Raw genomic sequence first — 9,808 nt, 5'->3', positions numbered from 1 at the left:
TCTGTGTGTAGCCCTGGCTGTCCTGGAACTCGCTCTGTAGAACAAGCTGGCCTCAAACACACAGAGATCCACCTGCCTCTGCCTTCTGAGTGCTGGGATTAATGGCGTGTGCCACTAACACCCGGCTATGACCCTATGGGTCAGGGTTGGTAGCAATTGTCTTCTCTATCTATCTATCTATCTATCTATCTATCTATCTATCTATCTATCATATATCCATCCTTGTGTGTGTGTGTGTGTGTGTGTGTGTGTCGGTGAGAAGACAACTCAAAAGGGCAATTCTTTCCTTCCACTGTGTGGTTCTAGGGATCAAATCTGGATTGTCAGGCTTGGCATGAGCTTCTACTGCCTGAATCATCTCCCCAGCTCTACAGTTAGGTCTTTCATTCATTTTGAGTTAATTTTTGTGTGTGGCGTGAGGTCAGGGTCCAGCTTTAGTCCTTTGCTTGAGGACACCCAGCTTTTATAGCACAGTATGAATGCTATCTGCATATAGAAATGGCTTTACTTTTTCCTTTCCAATTTGAGTGCATTTAGCTTCCTTTTCTTGCCTATTTGCTCTGAACAGGACTTTTAATTTTCTCTTAAAAAGAAGTGAGAGAGAAAGTCCAGTGGCTGACTATTCAGAAAAACTCTCTGTTTTAATCAGGCCTTTTTGTTGTATGAGGATGGCATCCAGTTTCATCTATATGCTAGGCAAGCATACTATCACTGAGCTGGGCTCCCAAGTGGGTGGTTTTTTATTTTTAATATTTTTCTATTGAGTATGATGGATATCACTTTTATTAGGTAGTGGTTTCTTTCAAGTTTACATATCCATATCATGACAATGTGTTAAAGTTTGTCAAATGAATTCTCTGTATTAACTGAAATGATTATAAGATTTCTCCCATCATCCACTATCTGTCTGTCTATCTACCTACCCACCTATGTTTCACACCATCCTTGTATTCCAGGAACACATCCTACCTGGCAATGATGTGTCTTCATTTTAAGTTGACTTCGAGTTTGACTTTCTAGAATTTGGTTGATCATGTTTACATCAGTATATGTCAGGAATATTGTATATGATTTTCTTTTCTGGTGGTATCTTTTCATAGTCTTGTTTCAAGATAAGGATGAGTGTATGAAATGAGTCTGGAAGTGTTGCCTTCTCATCAGTGTTTTGAAGAAAGTTTGGACAGAACTTGGATTAATTCTTTAAAACTTTGATGGGATTTCCCACTGCAGCCACCCACTCTTGAGCTCTACTTTCAGGAAGAGTTGGCAGCTGACTCAAATTCCACAGTAGCTACATCAGCACAGGTTTTTGTTGAATACACACACACACACACACACACACACACACACACACACATAGACATGCGCGTGTGCGTGCACACATACACAGACACAGACACACAGAGACATGTGTGCACCCACCCACCCACACACACCCACACACACACACACACACAGACACACAGAGACATGCGCGCGCCCCCCCCCCCCCACATGCTTGGCAGGCTGTATATTTCTGGAAACAATTGATTATTCCAGGTTATCCATCTTCTGGTACGCCTCTGCCCTTACGCCTTGCAGGTCTCATAGTCTTGTCCTAATCACAGGATGGTGAAGACTGTTGTGCAAACCACATCACACACCCACTTTGTTCTTATTTCTCCTTGTCCCCCACAGGCAGACTCAAACCATTCCAAAGACAGGGGATGTAGAAGCAATTTCCAAGTATTTGGACCTTTAATATAATAAGATTTAAAAACCCCACATTTGAAAATCTGTCATGCACTTGAAAACCAGAGAGAGAGAGAGAGGAGATGGGAGGGGAGGCCCTGAATTATTGTCCACACTGAAGTAAGATGGCTGCAGCTAGAGTTTTAGTTCACTGGAAGACCCTCTTTTGACATTTAAAACCCTAATAGTGTAGCTGGATGTCTTCTCTCCCGCCCAGTCTCCCTGGACCAGTTTCTCTCTCATCCATTGGTCCGCACAGCTGCTTATTAATCAATCATTCTGAGGCTTAATATTAATTGTAATTGTTTGGCCAATGGCTTAGGCATATTGCTGACTAGCTCTCTCCAATAATTTAACTCATTTCTATTTTTTTAAAAATGTATTTTACTATGAGGCTCGTGGCTTTTTACCTTATACCTTGCTACATGGTCTCTCTCTAATTCTGTCTTCTTTTTCTCCACATCTTTGGATTTCCTGGCTGGCTATATTCTGCCTGGTCATTGGCCAAATCAGCTTTATTTATCAACCAATAAAAGCAATACATATATGCAGGATACAGAAGCACATCCCTCATCATCTCCCTTTTCTGGATAATTAAAAAGGAAGGCTTTAACAGTAGAACTAAGCTCAATGGCCCTAGTTTAAATGTCTTCTGTTTCTTAAACCAGATAGACTTTCCCCTTTAAATAACAGACTATTCTAGATGATTCCGAGCGTCAAACAGCATGTTCTCAAACTCAGTATAAAAGACAAATAAGTGAGAATCTAAACTAACATTAATGATGTATTTGGGTCTGGTCCCTCTCCTGGGTCTCTTTGAAGTACCCTTGCTCACTTGGGCCTTCTAGCCTTCCCAATTGTACATTGGGAGATGTACAAGAATCAGTGCTTCAGGTCATAAGGAAGAGAGGAGAGGTAAGGCGCCCTCAGTCTAGACAGAAACACCCAGGCAGCTCTGTGTAGGAGTCTTGAGGAAGACTCGAACCCCAAACTGATTTGTTAATGGAGACAGGAGGATGAGGAGGCTGATGTGAAATCTGAGGGAGAAGAGAAGTTGTTGGCAGGCCTGATGGCATAGGCTATTGAACATTCTGAACGTGAACTTGTTTGCCTGGAAGTCATGTTTGCAGCCACTGGTTCGTGCATGATGGGAAACCAGGTAATGAGCAGTTTGCCCTCAGCTCTGGCTTCATCACCATGCAAGCTGAATCTTTTTGGGTTTGTTCCATGATGATGAGATTGGAGGTTGGCACATCGCAGGGAAGTGCTGGCTAACAAGGGAGGAAAAGGCAGATTTGTAAACAGGCATCACTGCCTTTGGCTGGGCAGAGCCTATTCCTGTCGAGAAGGTAAGCATGCCTCTGCATCCCTGTCACCTGTCACCTGTCACTCTCTGTGCAAGAGAGCTCTCCACCCCTGAGCTTCTTTCAACAGTCAATTCCCTTAGGAGCACATGCTCTTCAAGCTGCTGCCTTGGAAAAAGGCTTAGTCATGTAGTTCCTGACTGTGGCTGACGGATGTAGTCATTAGAGCAAGAGAGTCTTGCTTACAGGGTTAGTTGACACTACTTTCCAGAAGAGGATGCCCATTTAGCTCATTACTTAGCAATTGGAGTAAAAATACAGTGTTCCAGTTTGTGGGGAGAGCACTCTGAAGGCCCATTAAGAAAACAGAACTATAACTTTCAAACAGTGTTTGGGAATGGCCAGCCAATGATGAAGGGGGTTATGATGAGATAGTGCGTTGTTACCTTCCCAGAATCCTCTGCTTGCAGCAGAGAGAGCACCGTGGTAGAGAGAGCACCGTGACTTTGACCTTTCACTTTTCTCAGTTCGGACTCAGAAAGTACCAGCTGTCCTTTACCTTGCCTTGGTCCCCTTTTTGGATACTAGTCAAAGGCCACGCTCCATTCTGGTGGCTGCTGGTCCATCACCATTGCAAACACTGGATTTTCCCTTTCCGTGTCTTCATTTCCCTTCTTCTGGCATCAGCTGAGGTGTACAGCCTGCTTGCTCTATTGCTTTACTCTGAAACTCTAATAAAATTGTCCGCAAGCTTAAAAAGTGTCCAGGTATGGAGTGGGAAGCCCTACCACGGGAAGTTCTGTGCCCTGTTATCGGTTATCGGCAAGAGTCTGAGGTCCTGGGGCTGGAGAGATGGCGCTGTGTCTAAGAGCACGGAGTGCCCTTGCAGAGGACTCAGGGTCCATTCCTAGCACTCAGGTGGTGGCTCACAACCTCTGTAAGTCCAGTTCCAGGGGGTCTGGCACTCTTCTGATGCCCAGGGGCTCCTGGATGGACAAGGTACACATATTCATACTCAGGTGCACACACACACACACACACACACACACACACACACACACACACACACACACACACTAAATAAATAAAAAAGGCCCTTGGGAAGAGTTCTGTCTATCTACCTCTTTTTTTTTCTTTTTTGCCATTCTCTCCTTCTTGACATTCAGCTTTTCTAGAACTGGGGACTGGCTCTCTTTTCATTTTGACAAAGGATCTCAGTGAATTGCTCAAGTTGGCCTTGAACTTTTTCAGAGTGTTCTTGTGTTTGTAAATTTCTAATCTTTCTACGTTAGTCTACAGTAGCCGAGTCTACAGGCCTGTACCACAAGGCCAGCTTATTGTGTGTGTGTGTGTGTGTGTGTGTGTGTGTGTGTGTGTTGCAGTCATGTGTCACTTAAGGATGGGGATCCCTTCCGAGAACTGTCCTTGTTGGAGACATCCGAGTGCATCATAAGGGAAATGTAACGTTACCAGGTAATAAACCTCAAGGTACCACTGCTGTCTATAGAGCTTTTGCCAACTGGATGTCATTATGATGTGTCTGTGTCTCGCTGTCTGTCTGACTCCCTGCTTCTTATCATCTATCCATTTGCTCCTGGTTCAAAGAGTGAATTATACATGGATCTGTTCAGAGGCCTAACATGGCATAGAGAGCATCGGAGTTTGGAAAATGTTGCAGTATGAGAGCTAAACACCGATCATTCTTTTTCATTCTGTCCTCCTTTAGACTCACAGTTGGTGCTTAGAAGTTCAAAATGAGGAAACACCGGCATTTGCCCCTAGTGGCCGTCTTTAGCCTTCTCCTCTCAGGCATTGTCATGACTCATGCCCAACAGCAAGCAGGTAAGGTTTATTTACTAAAAAGAAAAAACAAAATACTAGTTTTGGTTGCTTGATTCTAGATTTTAGCCACCCAGAGCTTGACATAAGGCCTGGGAGTGTGGAGAGTCATCAGAGTTAGAATAGCGCTTGCCACAGGTTATGGACAGACTTTTCAGGCCTTTCAGACACCATGTCAGGGCAAGGCGGCTTTAAAACTCGACTTTCAAATCCTGAGTTGCTTGGGAGCAGAATTATCTTCACATTGGGTCTTGGCAGCATCTCCATCCCACGGCTCACCATCTGGGGAACTTCTCCCCAGTACCGTTTTACAGGGAGAAGACAATTATTGTGATAAAAATTATTTTCTTAAAACAAGAAACAAAACAAAAGCCATTCTTCCCTGTTTCTAACTCTAGATACAGAATGATGGAGATATATGGGACCATAGTTTCTTTAAAGAAGGTGTTTCCCTAAACAACTTTAAACTACAGACCCCAATGCCCTATAAAGAATTTGCTTTCAAAATTTTAGGGCGGCAAGATAAGCTTCCTGTGTTGAAACCAGGAGCCCTTCAGGGGGTGTCTCCTTGTCTTCGCCCAGGGGTACTGGGCCTTTAACAGGGTTGTCTACAAGGCTGGGTTCCTTAGATGGAAGGGAAGGCAGCCTTCCTCAGTGGGAGAGCAGCAAGGCTTAGAGACTCCTAGGGAAACCCGAGGTAAGTACAATCTCAGAGGCAGCCTGGCCTCAACTTTGGAAGGTTCTTCCCAGGGCCACCAATGGCTTGGTCCCAGGGTTCTTATAAATGCAGAGAAAATCATCAGCCTTGACCAAGTGTGTTACTGCTTAGAGTATAGGCAGGCTGCTCTGCTCAGGAAATGTAGTAACTGGTCATGTTCAAAGATCCAAGACTTCTCCCTCTAAATAGCCACAATGTTCTCTACATACAGAGCTACTTAATCACATTACAATTCTTGCAAGTTTTTGGAAGTCCTGGGGAGTAGGGATGAGTTCTCATAAAGCACCAGTGGGCTCCTAATATCCCAATGGGGGTCACTTTCTACCCCACACAGAAGAGCAGGTTGCCAATGACTGTTGTTTGCCAACGACATAAGATCGCTTTGGACTGGTGAAGACATGGGGTGGGGGCAGTCAAATTGTCGCAAATGGTCATGTCTCAGCTCAAAGGCAACCAGAGATGTTTCTCCTGTTCTGGAATATTCTGCTGGCCCCTGACTCGGGGCTACTCACTATGGGACTTGGAGTATTGCTGGGTATAGCAGCAGCAGCTGTGTCCTCTTTCTTGCGGCTCTGCAGGTAAGTTCTTCTGTCTGCCTTCATTGCAACCCAGGTGTTCTACTTGGCAGTAGCAGAGGATCTGCTTAGCTTATCTAGGAGGTGCATCGGTAGGAGGTCATTGTTTGTGTCAGTGGGAAAACCTGAACCAATGTCTTCTTTTAAAGATGTCAAAAACGGTGCTGCTGCTGACATAGTGTTTCTAGTGGATTCCTCTTGGAGTGCTGGGAAGGACCGTTTCCTGCTCATTCAAGAGTTTCTGTCTGATGTTGTAGAGTCTTTAGCTGTGGGAGACAATGATTTCCATTTTGCTCTGGTCCGGCTCAACGGAAACCCACATACCGAGTTCCTGTTTAATACGTACCACACTAAGCAAGAAGTCCTTTCTCATATTCTGAACATGTCTTACATTGGGGGAAGCAATCAAACTGGAAAAGGATTAGAATACATAATTCACAGCCACCTCACCGAGGCTTCTGGAAGCCGGGCCGCTGCTGGAGTCCCTCAGGTTATCGTAGTGTTAACTGATGGGCAATCAGAGGACAGCTTCGCTCTGCCCTCAGCGGAACTTAAGTCTGCGGACGTTAACGTGTTTGCAGTTGGAGTTGAGGATGCAGATGAAAAAGCCTTAAGAGAAATAGCCAGCGAACCGCTCAGTATGCATGTTTTCAACCTAGAGAACGTTACCTCACTTCATGACATAGTAGGGAACTTAGTGTCCTGTATACACTCCTCCATGAATTCAGAAAGGGCTGGGGACATGGAAGGCCTTAAAGACATCACAGGTAACGTCTGCACTGCCAGACTGCTCCCTGCCCTGCTGTTCTGTGCCTGTGAGCTTAGCAAATACTGGCCTAAAGCAACATAGTGCCTAAGAGACCGCTGCAGGCTTAGGGAAGAGATGTTCTCAAGTTTAAAAACAAAGGCTTGACTATCCTCCAGTCTCCTGACACAGCCTCCACCTGTTCCCAGGAGAAGGTTTCTGAAAGAGCTGACATTAAAAGTCATGTTCTGACATTATCCTAGTGTTACTTTACCTGCCTTAGGGAGAAAGCCTCCCTTGGAGGGGCCAGCATCCACCAAGGAGCACCAGGCAGTACTGGTCCGAGGGAGGAGAGTGAGCCCTGTTTGTGTCTGGCAAACAGCGGACCACTCTTCGGTTCTGCTCAGTGCCACTGACTAAGATGTAACAAGGAGTGTCTCAGCTGTGATGTAGCCCAAGTTTGTTTTGAAGAAACGGAGTCCTAGAGGGTGTGTGACAAGCTGGGGAAGGAGCCTGCGCAGAGCCGTGGCATCCCTGCCCAGGGTCTGCACCCTTGTGACCTTCCTGCCCTGTGACCATAACCACGGGACCCTTTAGATTTTAATGCCCTGCTCATGGTCACCCCAGGAGTGTGTGACAGCAGGGGGTTGTCACACTGTATGCTAACATTACACAGATGGACAGACCAAATAACTGGAGAGTTCTTAAATCAATCAAGCCTGTTGGTTTCCCCTTCCATTGATAAGTGCCCAAAAGACTGAGAGGGAAGGAAAATGTGACAAGAATGTAAATTGTCCTGCCCAGCAGCAATCTGGGCCAGGGGCCCGGAGTAGCTTCCATGTCAGACACGGTGAGGGTCAGGGCACCCTGCAGGACACAGGTCAAGAGGGGAGGAAGGGAGAGTGGTGGAGTGTAGGGAGGCATGCTGGGAGAGACTCATGTCTCCAGAGAGAAAGGGTCTGCATCTCGGATTCCCTGGGTAGGAGAGAAGCCGAGCAGCTCAGGTGGAGTGGCACGGCTCATTTCTAGAATGCTGATGGGAGACGAAGGGCGGGGGTTGGAGCTGTCTGGAATACGGGAGGCAGAGATGTGATGACGGCTCCCCCACAGTGCTTGGGGAATGACAGCTGACTTTGCAGCTGTGCTCACTGAAAACCAGAGCTTGCCAGCCATGGGACACCACCACCACCAGTGTGTCCCTCTAGCTTCCTTCAAAGTCCTCAGGAACTTTCAGAATCAAAAGAACTCCCAAATTGAGAGTTTTGAAAGAGGGAAATGCACGGAGAGGAAGGAAACACAGACTAGAAGCTACTAGAACCCCGCCACCTGCAGTACCCTCCCACGGAGGAGTCCTGGCAAGGCGGGGAAGCCAAGGAAGTGGTAGAATCAATGGGGAGGATTCTAAGAATGAAAGTATGAGTGCCAGGGCGAGGGGAGGAGCTGAGTGTGTGCCAGGGAGACAGCACAGGGTGTAGCGAGAGGGCTTTGGGGTTGGGGATTGGAGGGGTTGCCCATGAGGCTGGAAGGGTAGCCTATGCACAGGGTCACCAAAGAGAGGACCTCCTGACATGAAGAGCCAAGAGGTTGGTGCCCATCAGGGCCATCCACACAGATGTCAAAGTCTCCTTGGACGGCTGTGGCTGCAGGTAACTGAAGCCACGGAGAGAGGTTGAGCACATGGCTGGTGGTTGGTTCTTGACTAGGGAAAGAGTGACCCAGGAGACACACACAGCCCAGAGGGCTTGGGAGAGGAAACCAGGCTCATGGGCAGCTTCTGTCCTCCACAAAGAGGATGGCCGAGGCAGGAGGCTGGAGGTAAGGCAGCTGGTGAAGTCAGTCTCCAACGAATGAAGATGCTGAGGAGAGATGCTAAGGGATGAAGAGGCAGTAGAGAATGTGAAGCATGATTCAAGTAAATAAGGAATGTGTGAGCAACCCAGGGGAGGCAGACAGAACAGAAGGCAGAGCCCTTGGGATTATAATCAGAACAATGAGTCACAATAAGGAAATAATGCCAGACAGGCTTTCATCACAGGGATTTAGACAGTGGCAGGGGAAGGGGGAGGAGGTAGGTGTCAGCAGAAAGACACACATTGATGCGGATTGGTGAGGCTTGGGGATGTAAGTGGTGCTGGGCTGATACATCCTAAGGAGTTTCAGAAGGCTGCTCATCCCATGGCTCTCCCATGGTCCCCTACGATCTCAGCCTCGGTAGGATTGTGGTCACCAAGGTCTACCAAAAGACAGGGAGGAGACAACTTGGCCCTTTTATCCATACTACTGGGGTTCCCTGCTCCCAGTGAGGGAAACTCCCCTGCAGCATTGTGTCATCCTGCCAGTTGTAGGACATGGAGGTGTGTTCTAGAGATCCCCTCCCATCACATTCCTGTGTGGGAATGGACAAGAGGGAACATAGGGCAGCTGTCTGAGTCCATCAAGATTCTCTAACGCACCCCTTTCAGAATATGAGTGCTATAACACACTCATTTAAAGATGTGATTAGTAGAGAAAGGCACATTTCCAAAGCTGACACCTTGGCAGACTAATGTACAGAAACAGATGTTGCAGCCATTATGTATGGATAAAACCCTAAATGACCACTGCAAGAGCAAACAGTCTGCATATTCTGTACAGCGAAAAACCTTTGTTTTTATGCCAAGAGAACATCTCTGACTTCTATGTCTTAGCCACTGGCAGCACCAGAGTGGAGAATGAGTGTGTCCTCTTTTTTGATTAACTGCACTTTGCAATTCCTTCACACCATGTTTCACTGTGTGTTCCATAGCGAGACTAATATAAGATCAAATGAATAGCCAGGCTCCCAATAAAGAGCCCTGAATAAAGTTTAGGAAAAGGCACATTCGTGGTCTGACTAAGTTTGCCGCAGGGACCATTT

General features: G+C 46.7%; 1 protein-coding gene across 1 annotated transcript in view; it reads left to right on the top strand.

Moving 5' to 3' along the window:
* Nucleotides 1-4,768: 4,768 nt before the first annotated feature.
* Nucleotides 4,769-9,808, top strand: part of Col6a3 (collagen type VI alpha 3 chain) — a 62,353-nt gene continuing 57,313 nt past the window's right edge. The window contains exons 1-2 of the mRNA XM_051190775.1: nucleotides 4,769-4,877; nucleotides 6,317-6,934. Of these exons, the coding sequence (XP_051046732.1) occupies nucleotides 4,790-4,877; nucleotides 6,317-6,934 (706 nt within the window). The 5' untranslated portion in view covers nucleotides 4,769-4,789. The remainder of the gene's footprint in view (nucleotides 4,878-6,316; nucleotides 6,935-9,808) is intronic.

The sequence above is a fragment of the Phodopus roborovskii genome, unplaced genomic scaffold, assembly GCF_943737965.1.
Source record: "Phodopus roborovskii unplaced genomic scaffold, PHOROB, whole genome shotgun sequence".
Taxonomy (NCBI): Eukaryota; Metazoa; Chordata; class Mammalia; order Rodentia; family Cricetidae; genus Phodopus; species Phodopus roborovskii.
This window is presented reverse-complemented; position numbering and strand designations above follow the sequence as displayed.